This window comes from Scleropages formosus, chromosome 3 (genome assembly GCF_900964775.1).
Source record: "Scleropages formosus chromosome 3, fSclFor1.1, whole genome shotgun sequence".
Lineage (NCBI taxonomy): Eukaryota > Metazoa > Chordata > Actinopteri > Osteoglossiformes > Osteoglossidae > Scleropages > Scleropages formosus.
The window spans coordinates 31,174,077-31,191,099 of NC_041808.1; the positions used below are offsets into that span (position 1 = coordinate 31,174,077).

The following is a 17,023-nucleotide window of genomic DNA, read 5'->3' on the forward strand; positions in this document are numbered from 1 at the left end:
CTGTCAGGCTGGACTTGACCTCCTGATCTGTCCTTCTGCAGCACAACACATCTCTTCATAGCTATTACGCAGATGGAAGACTACAAACCTCTCAGCTGCTCCCGGGGATGCCCCGCTACATTCTCTGAGACAATACACAGAGAAAGCTGTCTAAGTGCCTTCAAAGAATGATTAAAGTTCATGTTCAAACATACAGTGCATAAGCGATGAGCGCAATGAAAAATTTAAGAACAAACACTACACAGTACAGTACACCAGAACTGGTTATTTGAAAATCATGATGGTAATTTTAAAAGTCAGAGTCTTCCAGCACTAACAGATTTTTTTTTGTAATTGCTAGAATTTAGGTACAACATGTTTGTTGCAAGTTTCTTTACCTAGAAGGATTGCTGCATGTTTTTAAGACCACACACACATTGTCAGAAACCACTTATCAAAAGCAGGGTTGTGGTGAACCGGAGCCTAACCCAGCAACACAGGGCGTAGGACTAGAGGGGAAGGGGACACACCCAGGACGGGCTGCCAGTACATCACAAGGCACCCCAAGCGGGACTCAAACTCCAGATCCACCAGAGAGCAGGACTCAGCCAAACCAGCTGCGCCACCGCGCCACCGCACCCCCCTCCACTTTCCAGACCATTATATCAGAAACGCAAGAGCAAAATGCATGCCCCATTGCCATATAAAACTCTATTTTGGGTCTAATGCTTTGGGCTGTTGACCTAGCGGAGACAAAGTACAAACCTACACTCAACGCATGAGGAAATGAAAGGTCATAAGCCATTGGAAATAACACAGAGAGTGATATTTAAGCACCTTTTCACCTCCTTTGCTGCTGAGACAGCGCCTGCAATAATGATGGTGATGATCCCTCTGGGAAATGGCACTATTTTGGGGGAAAAGGTCAGTTCTTGCTTGGTGAAAGAATGCAAACCTTTTAAACATTAGTTGTATCATGAAATAATTAGTAGAACAGCACACACACACACACTTTCTGACCCGCTTGCCCCATACGGGGTCACGGAGCCCAACCCAGCAACACAGGGCGTAAGGCCGGAGGGGGCGGGGACACACCCAGGACGGGACGCCAGTCCATCGCAAGGCACGCGAAGCGGGACTTGAACCCCAGACCCACCGGAGAGCAGGACCCGGTCCAACCCACTGCGCAGCAACTGCGCAGCCGATGCGCAACCACTGTGGGCTGCCACTGCGCAGCCACCCCTAGTAGAACAGCTAGTTTTCTAAATATTTTGCGGATGTCCACGTGTCAACCAGGAGTAACTAAATAAACTCAAAGGATTACACGCCTATTTCATATTAAGACCTTACAATTAATGTCTGGACATTTTAAGAGTGAGTAGTATTTGTGCTTAAAAAAGTATGGCAATAAGTAGTTTTCCATCCCTGGATTCTACTGTAGGCTTGTTAGGAGAGTCACATCCGTGTCAAAGATCGCAGGCTTGCTGCAGTCTGTGGTCAGACAGAGTGACACAGCTACGTTTTGAATCATCTTCTCATACACAGTAAGAATGGACAGCTGTATCCTCAGCGTCCTCAGCCCATAACCTATTTATGATTCAGTCAGTACCTGAGTTTTTCCACCGTGGGATTTGAACCCTCAGCATACCGGTCAGCAGCTCACGCCCTAAAACAGCACAGCACATTGTCTGTTGCCTACGTGTTTGACCTGGCATGAAACTATCGACACGATCTTTAAGGCACGCTCAGAGTTATGGGGCATAAAGTTATGATAGAAGTATGAATCGCAATAAGAAACGTCATCAGGCGTCCCCTTTAAAAGCGCCTCCTCGAGGGCTCGCCCTAATATGGATATGCGAGCCCAGCCTCGCAGGGGCGGGAGGGACGGCGCACACTGGCGCAGAGAGGCGCGCGCTGGCGCTGGAGTGGAGCGCGGCTCGCCGCACAGCCTAATCAGAGGGCAGCAGCAGCGGAGCGCCGCAAACATGAGCGGCTCGCGATAAGCTTATAGAGAAAGAGGCAGCAGCAGCAGCAGCTCTTAGGAGTCCGTGCTTCGCTCCGCGCGGCGTCCTGCGCGCCTGCAGCTCTGTTGGGGGGGCGGGGAAAGCGGGACGGCTCGCTACAGTAGGAATGTGCACTTCATTGCGCGGTGCGCGCGCGTTCTCGCACTTGCGCGCTTGTTGAGGCGGCAACTTCTTCTTGGCGAACACGCGAATACTGAGCTGTGCTACCAGTTCGCGTCTTAGCTTAGCCTGCAAATACGCTGCCACCTCTCTCTGGATGGAAATACCTGTATGAGTTCAGTTTTTTTCTGGGTTATTTGCAAAGACCTGTGGTTTGAAACGGCTCACCTCTACTGGCTGCCGCTCACTTTTCTCCTCAAGATCAGGTGTAGTACTACAACGTTGTTTTTGTACAGATTACTGTACATTTTTAAGTGAGCGTCGGCCACACTGACTGACATTAATAGTAATGTTGGCGCACGAACGTACTGTGTTTTTTAAAACTTTCATGTGTTCGCGTATTATTATTGGGAACCAAGTAAATGGACTTTTTTCAGTGCCCAGACACTTCTGAGATCAGCGCAAAGATTCCTGGAAGGCTGTTACTGTGTTAGTTCGCACTGTGGAGTTTAGGAAAGTGTCCGTCCAGCCGAACATCCTGAGGTAAATGAGCGCCGAGTGAATTTGTCGGACAGTGGAGACGGGCGCGCGCGCCGAGTGGAGCCGCTGTCCTCGCGCCCAGTGCTGAGCAGCGACGCGCTCGCGCTCCATAAATGCCCGGTCCACTGCGGGGACTCGAAGCTGCGCGGCACGATGAGCGCGTGGGTCCTGCAGCTCGCGCTGCTGACGGCTTCCTTGCGCTTCGCTAACGCGCAGGTAGGTAACCCGCGCACTTACTTGCACGTAATAATACCTATGTAATTCGGCCGCTTTTCAAAGTAGTCATTCACTTTTTGCGCTCTTCATTGTTTCACATTTCTGCCTGTTAAATTACTCAGCCGTGGTGCCAAATGGCTCAAGCAAGTTATCAGTTGAGTCTCAAGGTAGTGCGCAAAAAAAGCACCGGATCAACGGGGACTGGTTTACAAGTGGGAACAAAAACAGGAGTTGACTGGAATTATAGAAAGACAAGAAAGTAAGGAATAATGTCTCATTGAAAGAATATTGCAAAACAGAAGTGTTCCCGTGGACCTCTTTGTGGCAAAGCTCCAGGGCAGGGCCTTAAGGGGTTCATGAACATGGACTTTGTTCCTGATGGTGGCCCTAGTGCTCAAAGAAGTTGTCAGATTTTGGGGGAAAAGCTATTATGACTAATATTCAGTGGAATTATACTTATATGTTGGGATGGGGATGGGGATGGGGGGCACACATCCTTTTTTGAACATCGGGGCAACACGTCCCCCATGTGTCACCCAAGCGTAGCCCTGTATTTCTGTCCTCCACCTAATGCAAAATGCTGAACGTAACGTTCACTCTTGGTTTGCCATCACATTAAATTATCATTACTTTATCACTTGGCTGGCAGTTAAGAAAATCACTGTTTTATCCATTCGTACAGCACGGAAAGTACTTTGCTCGGTGGAACTACAGTGGTAACAAGCAGTGGGGTTGGAACTGACCACCTTTAGTGCTACATAACCTTTTGGTCCAGAATAAGTTGCATTTTCAAAAGAAATAGTATAACCACAGTTAAAGAAACAAATGTTTTAATTCTTATCTGAAAGGTTAGTTTTTGGTGTTTGCAGTAGTAATTCTTGTTTCTAGTAATAAAATAATGTTAAAAAATTGTACATGAAATAAGATCTCATAGTGCATCTGAAAACCTGTAATGTCAGTATGTTACAGGCGTAGTTAATAATGGAGTTCAGTGCCATAAAGTTGACTTTAACAATGAGCTCTTTGAGGGAACCATTAAAACATAATAAAAAAAATGAATGAAAGCTGCCACTAAGCATGCTTGGTTTTTAAAACAACCAGTCAAAGTATAGCCAAATATTTCGTAAATCCGTTTTGCTGCAGCTGAATCATGACACGGGGCTTTATCACTTCCACGTCTTCAGTTATGATTGTGTCTTCTACACACCCATCATCTTACGTATCAAGATGCCAGTGAAGTACATGGGAAAAATTAGAACAGACAGTAAGAAAAGGCTCTAAGCAATATTTAAAATGCAAACTGGTATGCCAGTCTACTCAGCATGCTTCAACACGCTGCAATGGTAGTGTGAGGAGTCCTTGCACATGCTAGGAAGGTGTCTTATTGAACTTTATGCTGAGAAGGAAATGCAGCTGTTAAGAATGTGGAAGCTAAAGTTGCTTTTTCCCGGTTCCGCCCCTCAGACTGGGGTTTGAGCTTAGGCTCTGCCGTCCACTGATTGTTACAGTCTCCAAATTAGTGGAAAATGTCATTGGCAAAATTTCTTCAGAGATGGGGAGGCTTACGTTGGCTGACCATTGCACCAGCCCCACCCAAGATGTTTCCGGACTGCTGTTAGATACCCGTGTATGAGATTAGCAGGTTTCAGCATCATTGCAGGTCATTCTGCTTGCTGGTTCTCTGAGTATCAGTGTACCCATTCTCATTTCATTTGTTTCAAAAGTTTGCATGATCCAGTACCAAGGCATGTCTCCTTGTCTGAAAGTAATTGTACATGGGTTAACTAATGCACACCCTTTTTTGAATATTAGAAGACACTAGCAAGTGTCACGCACAAAAGGTAAAACGTGAAGGTTCTCGGTTCTGGCTTCATTGTGGTGGAACGACCTTCCTCTCTCACTCAGAACTGCTGAATCTCTGTCCACATTTAAAAAGGGTTTTAAAACTCACTTCTCCCATGATCTCTTTAAGTTCATGTAAAGTGTAAATGTTCATGCACTGTAACCTTGAGATCATGCCTGTTAAACAATGGATAAACCTTTGCACAGCTACTCCTGTAATGTAAAATAAATGTTTATATAAAAAAAATATTACTAGGAAGGTCAAGAGGAATCATCGATATTCGGATAAAGTTTTATGCAGCTACTTGTGTGATGAACATTGGTTCATGTGGTGGAAAAAAGCAAAGTAACTGTACTTAAGAATCATGTGTTTGCATCTAAGTGTCTCTTTCTGCTAATGTAATGCACACATTGTATTTTCCATGAGATGTACGTCACTTTGGAGAAAAGCGTCTACTAAATGAACAAGTGTAAATGTCACAGCATGTTTGTGTGAATCGGTATACGATAAGAATGAATGTATATATGTGTTCTTGTGTTAATGGTTTTAACAAGTTTTTTGCATTTCTGGATGTGTTTTGGAGTGAACGTATGCTTGAACCTGGCCACTATGTGTCTGAGTGATTGCTGTGATCTTGCATGCTAGAACAGTTATGACTTTATGTTGTGTTTCAAATCACCTGAAGACACCAACATCTGGTGCCTCTAAATGCCAGTAGTATGCATGTATTAATGTGTGTGTTACATTGATCTGCTCTGTAGATGTGTGAATGATTGCACAGAGTTAATTGCACTGGGTCTTATATTTTGGCTTTTCTAGTAATCGTTGAAAGCCGCTTTAGAGAACACACACACACACAATGTCTACAACCGCTTGTCCAAGTGAGGTCACAGAGAGCCGGAGCCTAACCCAGCACCCCAGACAGGATGCCAGTCTACTGCAGGGCATCCCAAGCAGGCCTCGAACCCCGGATCTACCACAGAGTAGGCCCCGTCCAAAGCTGCTGCACCACCACTCCCCCCGTGTGCTAAATGAATAAATGCAAATGTTAATGACTAACACTACTCAGCTGTCAGGAAGTGCACTAAATCCAAATTCATCCCTGGTAAACGTGAAGAAATGCCTCGTTAGTTGAAGTAGGGATATTTGATGAAGGTATTTGTAAAGTCAAATTCTTGTAACTTGAATGGGCATATCTTGGAGATGACTGCATTTAAAGAAATCAGCATTAAATTGACAGAAGTTATTTAACAGATATTTGAACGTTACCATTCGAACTGGAAGTAAATATGACATATTCACTGTCCCCTTAAAGATCCATTCCTGTAACCTACTTTGCTTAAGTGTCAAGGGGCAATCTCCTTTAAGGGCAAAGGAAGACCAAGATGATAGTTCAGCTTAAGTCTCTAGACATCTGCAAATGTCCCTCTGGGCTAGTAAAAGACTGAAAACCACAACATTTTCAGATAAACATGGAAAGTTGTGGAACTTCGGTATGAAAGGTAAAGATCCGAAGAGTCTTGGGAAACATGAAAGTGACTCCAAATCAATTCAGAGAGAATCCAGCCTAACCTGCAGTCAACACTATCATTTGCTTAATTTGTGCAGTCCAAAAACACAGTCTCATTTTTAGGGAAAGAAGCTCTTTGGGTTGGGAAAGTTTGAAAAGGTTGATGTTGGGTGTTTTACTGTTTTAGATGAATCTCGAAATCGAGATATCTGTTTTTAACAGAACTAGAGAAATAACAAGGAAAATCTTGAAATCCATAAGACAAGCTAGGTACAATATTTGCCCTAATGACATTAACTTTCCAAATAATGAAATAGGTATTGAGGCCTATGCAGTCAGATCCTGTTGAACCTTTCTAATTAATGCTGTTTGACACATAGCAAGTGATAAATATCAGAGGTGACAAAAATTCCCAGCTACCTTAAACCTGAGTTGAAAGCTAGTTGAAAGGGATAGCACCAAATAGAATTAGTATTAATTTGTGCTGTGAAAAATTAGAAAGTTTAATTTTATACCCTGAGAGTATATTATTAGAGGAAATAACCTTTACAGCTGCTGAGACTGGTGTTTCAGAATTCTTCTAGTTTCATAGTGTATTTTCAGCATTAAAGGAAATGTTATGGTCCTGTTTTCCAATTTGTATACTGAACTGCACAAGGAATTGGTCCCCCTTCTGCCAAAGGTTCAACCGTAAGTGTAAATAATCATCAAGAGAAATAGCTGAAGTTCCTGCTTCTTGGAAACAAAATTTGTGATTAAAACATGACACATTAGTTAGTGGAGCCAAATCTAGCTTTAACCAATCTAGTCTGATCGGATTTTATGATTTCTGGGAGAAGTCTCCTCCAGAGCTTTTGTTGCGATTTTGAAATTCCTATCAAGGAAATTAATACGTTGAAGGATTCTAATGGGTTTTTGTCCTTTAAAATTAAGATTAGGCTAACTGTGGCTGTTTGAGATAAGAGTCTCTTTAAATATGTTGTTTGCCAGCAGTTGAACTGGCCTGTCTCGCCTTGGAACATCTTGTATAATTCCTCAGCAAAATCGTAAAGTCTGGTGGCTTTTCACAAAGGTATGGATTTGAAAGTTTCCCAGATCTCCTCAGGAGTAAATGGGGATTTAAACAAGTACACTTCTTTTACAACCAGCTGTTAACCTGAGGATCTTGCCCTGCATCTGTTAGTCGAGCTTGCTGACAGGAATTATTGTCCCGTACTCTTTAGTGTTTGGCTTTCAGTTGTGTTGATTTCTTTACGTGCTTTGTAAAAATTGTTGGCGAAATGGGCTGAATTATGCGGGTAAGTCAGAAAGTATCCACAATAACGGTGTGATATGTAAACAGCGACGACAGCTTGTAGTGTAGGGTTAGAGCTGCTACCTATAGACCCACAAGTTCAAATCTCACCTTGAGATTTCCCCTCCTTGAATGCCACCTTAATGTGGTGGAGGGGTTTGAGCACCTGAATGATCTCAGGAGCTATGTTGCCTGGGGCTATATGCCCCTGGTAGGGTCTCCCATGGCAAACAGGTCCTGGATGACAGACGAGACAAAGTGTGGTTCAAAAGCCCCTTATGATGACTATTAAATCAAGGTTTTTGTTTACTCCACCTGGTATGGGGCCACCAGGGCCCCACCCTGGAGCCAGGCCTGGGCGGGGGGGGGTTTGCATGCGAGCGCCTGGTGGCCAGGGCTATGCCCACGGGGCCTGGCCGGGCTCAGCCCGAAGCCATGAGGTGGAGCCGCTCTTCGGTGGGCTCACCACCTGCCGGAGAGACCGTAAGGGGCCGGTGCGATGTGATTTGGGCAGTGGTCGGGGCCGAGTGCTCGGCTGACCAAAACCTCGGGTGCCAGCTCTGGTTTTTGGGACTTGGAAAAGGCACAAAGTGACTGGAGTAAAACAGACAGTTCAACTTCAGATGACCAGTAGAACTGGCTGCCCACACTGTCAAGGAGAAGGACTTTTCCTGATGAAATGATGACCATGTCTTGATAACAGCTATTTGCAGACAGGCTTCGTTGTGCTTGTGCCATCCAGATAAGCAGAAACATGCAGTTTGGTAGTGTACGTACTGTGAATTTAACATAGAGTCATGAACAGATGAAGTGTACAACAGTGTCTTGAGCAGGCAAAAACTGGGCATGTGTCATAAAATGTTTTCTGTGAACTGCAAGCCAGATGAAAAGACCATAAACGAACATTTCTGACATGGTTAGAATGGACACTTTCCTCATACTAAGCTTCAAAAAGTGGACACATGCCAACAAACCTAACCTCCACCCCAGCCACTGTTTCCAAAAGTGCCTTTCGAAGCAAACCATGTTTGTTATAATAATAATGATTATAATAATAATAATGATAATGACTGATGATGCTGAGTGCACAGACAAAGCGACTGTAAACGTACTGTGCTGCTAACGAGGAACAATAACATGAGTCCAATCAAGGTCGACTCATACATAGCCTGCTCTCTGATGAATGTTCTGTTGACTGGTGTATTTGTTCCTTTGGCAGAACAGGGCAGGTTAAAGAAGAATCTGTCATTTAGCCATGAGCAGTGTTAATCTGCAGTGTTCTTCACTGTGATGAAAAAATGTCCTTCATTGCTGTGAAGAACGATGAAATGGAGTGAGCAGATATTAAGGCAGAAGAAAAAACAAACTTTTTTTTTTGGAATAACTGATATGATTGTGATGTGTTTGATGGTATATTTCCCTATATGAATTTGTTATATGTGGCCACATGCATGTGATGAAAGATGTCCCTATGGATCAGGAATGCCTTTTGATACATATTCAACAGGAAGCTTTGTTTTTTTAATCGTCCTTTAACTAGAGTTTGGGGCTGTACGTAGCATAGCAGTTAAGGACACAGGTATGTAACCTGGACGCTTCTCTGGGCTGCTGAAGGTTAATAACCTAGTTACCACTGCGACTGCTGCAGCAGTGTCTTCGAACAAAATGCCCTGAACTGCTATAGGTAAAATATTACTTAAGGGGAACATACTGTAAGTAACTTTTGATAAAAACAAGTACTGATAATAACTATGATCTAAGGACATATTTAAAGGTAGCAGTACATCGAGATTTAAAAACCAGAAGTGCCAGTCGTGCATACCATTGACTGCAGGTCCAGTTCTAGCACTGCAATAGTAAAGCAGCTCACTCTTTTTTTGGTGTAAGCAGTTTAGATGACGTGTGTTTACCTGGCACCATGTGGTGTGTAACTGGGTGAATGAAGTGCGGTCCTCGTTCTCTCTTAGGGCGACCCGCTGCCCCTGGCCTTGGTGGAACTTGTAAGGAGCAGCCCCATCAACTCCATTGAGGACTTACAGCTGCTGCTGCTGAGCGACTCCGCAGGTAGTGTTGTTTCTGAAACGTTTGCCGCATAGCACAGTTTCACGTTGCTTTCTCAGTTAGTTACAAACACACTGTACCACACAAAGAGACAGAGAGATGTTTAACATACAGAGATGGTGGCCAATGAGGTGGATTTGTGACCACAAGGATGCAACTTTTAGAAGATAACGTTCAGTGAACACCTCCTTCCCCATGGATAAGTACGCACAGGAACATTTTAACAGATTTGCTGTTACCACAGATTTTTTATATTTACAGTACATACACACAGATGTGTTTCAAAAGCTTTACTTACTGTTAAATGAGACAGAGACGCTTGCATTCCATTGGCTATAATTATTTTTTGTGTGATTTCTCGCATGTGCACTCAATGCTATACGTTCCTGCTGAAATGTTCTGAAAATTGCTGCAGCTAAGCAATTTCAGTCATGATTCACTCCAGAACAATGCTCATTTGTACTTTTTAGACTAAACAACCAGGCACATGTTTGTACATTCCACAATCCATATTGTGCTCTAACAACATACAGTAGGCAGCTGAGAAGATATAAGGTTGAAAGTCCATGAAAAATTAAAAAGGCTGAAACCCTTCTTACCAATGTTTTTTGTGCCCTCTTTTCTACCTCTTCCTTTTTTCTCACAGAGGAGGAGCCAGACAATCAGTTACACATTAAGGGCCTTCACTCCAATGACACGATCAATCGAATTCCCAGAAGTCTTGGTGAGTCTCTGCATCACTTTGAAGATCAAGGATGAATAATCATAAGAATATTTATAGATGGCAATTACTTGGCACTGTCTGATTCCTTGTAGGTATTTCAGTGTTTTTGTAGGTGGGTTGAACGTTTTTAATCAGAGCAAAACCAATCATGTGCCAGCACTAAATCCAGGTTGACCTATTATTGTGCTGAATCCATGCGGAGATGCATGAGATGTTAGGTCGTTACACTCATATAGGCTTTCTAACCATGTGATCCAGAGCCCCAGCCAGCGCAACAGGCCCTGTGCAAGGTGCGCACGGAGGTGCTGGAGGTGACTCGCACCATGTTGGATCGGCGCAATGCCAACTTCCTCCTGTGGCCACCCTGTGTGGAGGTGCAACGCTGCTCTGGCTGTTGCAATGCCAGGACTGTGCAGTGCATGCCCACAGTCACCCACATGCGCTACCTGCAGGTACACCCCTACAATCACCCATACCCACTACCTGCAGTGCATGCCCTACAGTTATCAGCACCTCCCAGTAATATACGTACGCATACAATGAGCATCATCACATTAACCTAATCATAACTGTCTGTAAGTGCATATACATTGTCATCCACTACATGACAGTCCACTACTACCAGTATGACAACTACTGCTGATGTTATTATTACTGTTATTATCATTATTGGTCTGATGCCTTATACTGTGACTTCAGGATAAATTAAATCCGTTACAGCTTGTACAATGGTATCAATCACATATGAAGTGCAATGCTGCAGTTTGCAGATGCAGGTAACGTGCAGCTCGATGGATTTAGAGTCAAAAGAAAGAATTGTTTTCTGTCCTCTTATTTAGTTTGATGTATTTTAGGGATTATAACATGAGTGCATATTCTCATTCCTTTCACTGTCAGGTGATGAAGATCCAATATGTCAACAAGCAGCCACACTATGAAAAGGCAGTTATATCCGTTGTGGACCACATAGAATGCCGCTGCCAGATTGAAGCCCCAGCTAAGGGCCAACGAACATCCCACAAGAGACCACCTCACCGCAGGAAGAATTCTAGGGGCCCCGAGTCCAGAGTTCATTCGAAGGAAGAGCTGCATCGACAAGATGAGCACAAACAGCATCAGAAAATTCAGTTTGGGGAAGGAGGTGTGTGGCCGCAAAAATTCGGCCGCATGCAGACACTGGCCACGCAGACTGAGGTGCACGTGGTTGCAGGGCATTACCAAACACACCCTTGGGAGGTGCAGACTAATCAGACTCCACTACAGGGATCACACACTAATCACACGGGGAAACTGCAAGACGCAGGGTTATTGTGGCAACCTGATTTGCGGTACCAAGCAATGGAGGAGAGCAGTACCCAAGCGACTCAGGGGCTCGCAGAGACCGAAAGGCCATCTCCAAGTCTCCACGTGCTGCGGGGTTCCCAGGTTCCAGAACCCACCCGGAAAGGCAGCGTGGAGTGGGCTTCCCAGCGTGACCGTGGCTTCTCGTCGGCAGAGGGCGAGCCAGAGGTGCATGGGGTGGAGCCCAAGCTGCACCAGACTCACGAACGAGCAGGGGAAACTAGGCAAGAGGGTCGCCCCAACGACAGACACAGTGGGGTCTTGGAAACAGAGGGCAGCCAATTCCAGGAATCAGAGCAGCTGCACGTTTTGCAAAGTGAGAAACAAGAACTTTTGCTGCTCCAAAGAAAGCTCGATGAGGAGAAACGTTTGTTAGAACTCCACCAGAACCAGCATAGTCATCATCACCATCGTCATCATCAAACACAGACAACTACACAAAGTGCAGGTAAAGAAAGAAATTTCTGTAGGAGCTGTTATTTAAGATTCTGTGTAGAAAGCAAGGCAAAGAAATTTCGGTTCAACTTTCTAGGTTTTTTGTCCGCAGTTACATCCCCCCCGGCGTCTATGCAACCACCGCCTGCACAGCATACCGTCAAGCCCCCCCCAGGCCACAGCCGCCCGAAGAAGAGGAAGCACAAAAACAGAAACCGGATAAGCAAGGCTGCCATGAGGGCAATTCTGATGTAAAGCAACTGGGCTTATTGGTGAGAGACGCAGAAATTTTATGTGAGTGTTTATGGTGCCGGAGCGTTTCACCGGAACGCGTGTATCCACATGAACAAGCAATTTGTTAACTTAAGTCCTCTTTCTCTTTTGTCCACTTCACGAACAGGTGGCCGCGACAGCATCGTTTCTTGCGGAGCATTTGTGGATGAAACTTTGAGACCGTTAGGGGAACACTGTGGCCGTGTGGGTGAAATTTTTGAAACCATCGCTGAAAATAGTGAGTGTAACATACTGGTGGCTGCAGCTATAATATTACTAATGATTGTGCGAGGAAAAAATAAGCACCTTAGTAAGGAAATCGTGTTAAAACTGTTGTGGAAATGCACGGGACATCCGTGTTAAATGTTATACTGGAGCAACAGGGAATCACAGCCTGCGAGGGCCATGGAGGGCTGTGCGTGCATCACTGTGAGCTGTGGAGCTCAGCGGGGAACACAGCAAGCTGGGTTGTGAGGAGCTGCAGCAAGGGCCAGCGGGAGCATGAGAAGAGTCAACTCAGCACCCAGCAGTGATGATCCGTCAAATGAAACGAGAAACTTGAATTTGTCCCAGGTTCAAGTGCACAACCTGCAGTCCACAAAGGACAGTCCACCGAAGAAGCTACCAGAGCTGCTTTTAGAGTGAAGAAAAGGCTGAATCTGAAGAAACTCTCTGGGGTTCAAGCTGGAGGAAAATATGAAAATGTGGGAGAGATGGACACCTTTAACTCGGACAGCCTGGCATCGCTGTCGCAGTATCACGGGAGGAAAAAAATTTTATTGAGTTCATACACACTGGATGACTAAAGGGGGCTTAAAATCTTAAGACAAAGGTGTCCATTCCATTCCATTTAACCTTAAAACTGGGTTCTGTTAAAGTGGAAATGTTAATTATTTTCTCATCTCACTCATTACTTTTGTACTCTGAATTATTTCAGTCACTTGATTTCATTCCGTAATTTTTGCTGAGGAAATAGTATTTTATTACAGCGCTGCTGCCCAAAAAAACAAATAATCTCAAACAATTAGCAGAGTATGTCTAGACGAGGCACGTGAAGAAAGAAACAGGAAGCAACAGCGCTGATGGAAGTTTACTGATCGAAACTCTTCTGTAAATGGTAACGCAGGGGAATCCCAGCATGCCTCCAAGTATTCCCCTGTGTTACTGAAAGTCCTTTTAATAATAACAGTGTTGGAAAAAGGAGGAGGGTGTGTACAATCGAGTACCGCCTTGAGTAAAAGAGGCACAGTGCAGAAGGTTAATCTGGCCTCTACAACCGGTAAAACAAGGTCCACTAAAAGGTCTTTGTGTACGGCCTGTAGGTGCTGTGCCTTCGGTGATAGTGCTTTGGTACTGATTGCTACCAGGGCTGAAAAAAAAAAGTTTTCAATGTGTGTGCGTCTATGTGAGTGTGTTTCTGCGTAAACAAACAGTACCAGTCAAAAGTTTGAGTATACCTGTGTAATCTGACCCCTACTTCTAGGAGATGAAACAGATGAGTAAAAAGCAGTGTAGCTCAGAAGTGTCCTACATCTCTGGGAAGTGTGCTACGGAAGAGCTGGGGAGACCTGGTGCCTCATTTCTTGCTGGATCTTTCTAACCAAATGCCATGTGGGAAAAACCAGTTTTCAGAATGTGAACTCAAACTTTTGACTGGTACTACACATACACACACACACACACACACACACACACACACACACACACACATATATATATATATATATATATATATATATAGCGAGAGAGAGAGAGAGACTCTTTCTTGTGTGACACAGACGGGGAGACAGCAGGGGAATCCAGCAATGAGGCGCCATTGTATTTTTAACCAAGTGAAAGGTCAGAGGTCGCTGATTCAGCCCAGACCGCGCGTCCTCAGATCTGGCTGTTTGTTTATATTTGCGTGGAAACAATCGCAGTTCCCAGACCACGGAGCAGCGAAGGCCTGGACATCCGTGCGCGAGATCGTCCCCCAGAAACAATGGCGGGAAAGCTTGAGTTTCAGCCCCATGACCTAGTTCTCCTGCTGAGGTTTTGCGGGTGCAGTTATGGCAGCGTTGGAACGATCAATCTGCGAGCAGGTTGTTGGCTCTCCTTACCGACAGTTTTCTCAGCTTGTTTTTACATTATTTAAATGTCATCCACCACTCGCAACTGTAATTAAAGAGTGTCATTTTTATGATTAAATATACTGTTATTGTAACTCATTAATGCTACTTTAAGTGTACAAGCAGAGCAATGTTAATATGAAGAGTAGTAGTGTACGCTGTTCTCATGTTTGTGATTTGGAAGAGGAAATGCCATCTTTCATCTTTAAAATTCAACCTGTTTCTTCAGATTTCGTTTTAAAGATTAGAAGTGACGGAAATGCTACGCCTCTCTGCGATCTCACTCATGCAGCACACAGCGATGCGTCATGGGATCATGAGATTCATGGCTGTATTTTCTTATGCCAGCCAGTGCAAACTTTGCAGATAATCACTTCCCTTTAACATATACAGAAAACATCTTTAATGTCTGGTCTTTAAACTGAATTTTCCCCCCCAATAACTGTAAGTCTCTAGACAAGTCTTTTGTCTTTTGTTAAGGCAAAATTATATTTATTTATTTATTCATTTTTCAGATGTACTTATCCAGTGTTACTTACGTATTTAAACGAGTAATGATACAGAAGAGCTAACTGCGATTTTAGTTGGAGAACTATAAAATAATGTAGCTATAAAGTAATGTATTGCAGGGCATGAAATTGTACATCATTAATTCTGGAGAGTCAGGTAATGTATTTTGTTGTGTAGCAGTTAAGGAGTTGAACGGGTGACCAAACTGGCAGAATAATCACAGGCCAGAACCTTGTGTTGTACCCTTGAAGTACTTACCCTCAATGTTTTCGGTGCATTTACAGCTGTATAAATAGATGCAATTGTACAGATACATAAAGAGAACATCTGTTACGCCAATAAATGATGCGACTACTGCAGCAGTGTTTCGCAGTGTCTGTTGTGCGTTTGTCTCCTGTATAAGTCACTGCCTGGATTAATGTTGCTCAATTTTCTCGTAATGAATGTCGCACCTCTCTATGACCCACTGGCACCCCAGACTACCGCACCTTGAGTATGTGAGAGAAGGACACGGTAAACACGGAGGTGAACCTGAGACTGCGAACGACCGTAGGAGAGCGGGGACTGGACACGGGGGCGAGCCAAGATCTCACAGAGCAGTGCGAGAAAAACAGGAGGGGACTTATTGAGTCCAGACAGCTCCTGATCCAGATGCTGAGAGACTGAGCAGGACAGAGGAGCAACGAGCCCTGATGGTGACGGTTGTTCGGGTTTACAGGATGGGGGGGTGTGCAGCCCTTACACACGCACACCCACTACGTTCTGTGGGGCTTGAAGCCCTCCTGTACAGTGCGAAGTGAGACCCCTTCACTTTATGTTATAGCCTTATGTTAAATCAATTAAATTTGTCTCCTCATCAATCTACACTCAATAGCCCATAATGACAAAGAAAAAAAAAGGATTTTAGAATTTTTTGCAAATTAAAAATAAAAAAGTGACAGCACGTTGACAGATAGTTCAGACCCTTTACTTAATATTTAGCTGAAATACTGTACCTTTGGCAGTGATTACAGCCATGAATCTTCTTGGGTATGACATGGCCAGCTTTGCACGCCTATATTTGGGGATTTTCTGCAATTCTTCTCTGCAGATCCTCTCAGGCTCTGTCAAGTTGGATGAGGACTGTCGGCAGACAGCTATTTTAGAAATATTCGACTTTGTTCAAGTCCGGGCTTTGGCTGGGCCGCTGAAGCACATTCACAGAGTTGTCCCTAAGCCACTCCTGTGTTGTCTTTGCTCTGTTCTTATGGTCATTGTCCTGCTAGAAGATAAACCTTCAGCCCAGTCTAAGGTCCAGAGTGCTCTGGTGTGAGTTTTCATTAAGGATATTGCTTTGCTCCATTCAGCTTTCCCTCAACCCTGACCGGTCTCCCAGTCCCTGCCTCTGAAAAACAACCCCACAGGATGATGCTGCCACCACCATGTTTCAACGCTGGGATTGTATTCCACAGGTGATGAGCGGTGCCTGGTTTTCTCCAGACCTGACACTTAGAACTGAGGCCGAACAGTTCTATCTTGGCTTCATCAGACCAGAGAATCTTGTTTCTCACAGTCTGACAGTCCTTTAGATGCCTTTATGCAAACCCCAAGCAGGCTTTCATGTGTTTTGTACTGAGGAGAGGTTTCCCCTCTGGCCACTCTGCCATAAAGACCAGATCGGTGGAGCGTTGCAGTGATGGTTGTCCTTCTGGAAGTTTCTCTCATCTCCATACAGGATCTCTGGAGCTCAGCCAGAGTGACCATGGGGTTCGTGGTCAGCTCTCTTACCAAGGCTGTTCTCCCCGATTGCTCAGTTTGGCCAGGCAGCCTGCTCTAGGAAGTACACTGTTTTTGAAAGAATTATGGAGACCACTTTGCTCTTGGGAACTTTCAGTGCTGCAAGAATTTTTTTGTAGCCTTCCCCCAGATCTGTGCCTTGACACAATCCTGCCTCTCAGCTCTACAAGCAATTGCTGTGACCTCATGGTTTCTCTTTTTCATTGTCACCTGTGGGACCTTATACAGACAGGTGTGTGCCTTTCCAAATCATGTCCAATCAACTGAATTTACCACAAGTGGACTCCAAA

At 44.5% G+C, this 17,023-nt stretch overlaps 1 protein-coding gene across 2 annotated transcripts; it reads left to right on the forward strand.

The window, feature by feature from the left end:
• Positions 1 to 1,841: 1,841 nt before the first annotated feature.
• Positions 1,842 to 14,037, forward strand: pdgfbb (platelet-derived growth factor beta polypeptide b). Of its 2 annotated transcripts, XM_018742947.2 has the most exons (8): positions 1,842 to 2,368; positions 2,540 to 2,858; positions 9,473 to 9,569; positions 10,213 to 10,290; positions 10,549 to 10,742; positions 11,188 to 12,079; positions 12,179 to 12,338; positions 12,467 to 14,037. In XM_018742947.2, the coding sequence occupies exons 2-7, from the start codon at positions 2,796 to 2,798 to the stop codon at positions 12,319 to 12,321; spliced, it is 1,467 nt and encodes a 488-aa protein (XP_018598463.1). In that variant the 5' UTR covers positions 1,842 to 2,368; positions 2,540 to 2,795; the 3' UTR covers positions 12,322 to 12,338; positions 12,467 to 14,037. The 2 variants fall into 2 exon arrangements, with proteins under 2 accessions (XP_018598463.1, XP_018598462.1); XM_018742946.2 differs by having other exon boundaries at positions 1,842 to 2,858; positions 12,179 to 12,360.
• The last annotated feature ends 2,986 nt before the right edge of the window (positions 14,038 to 17,023 follow it).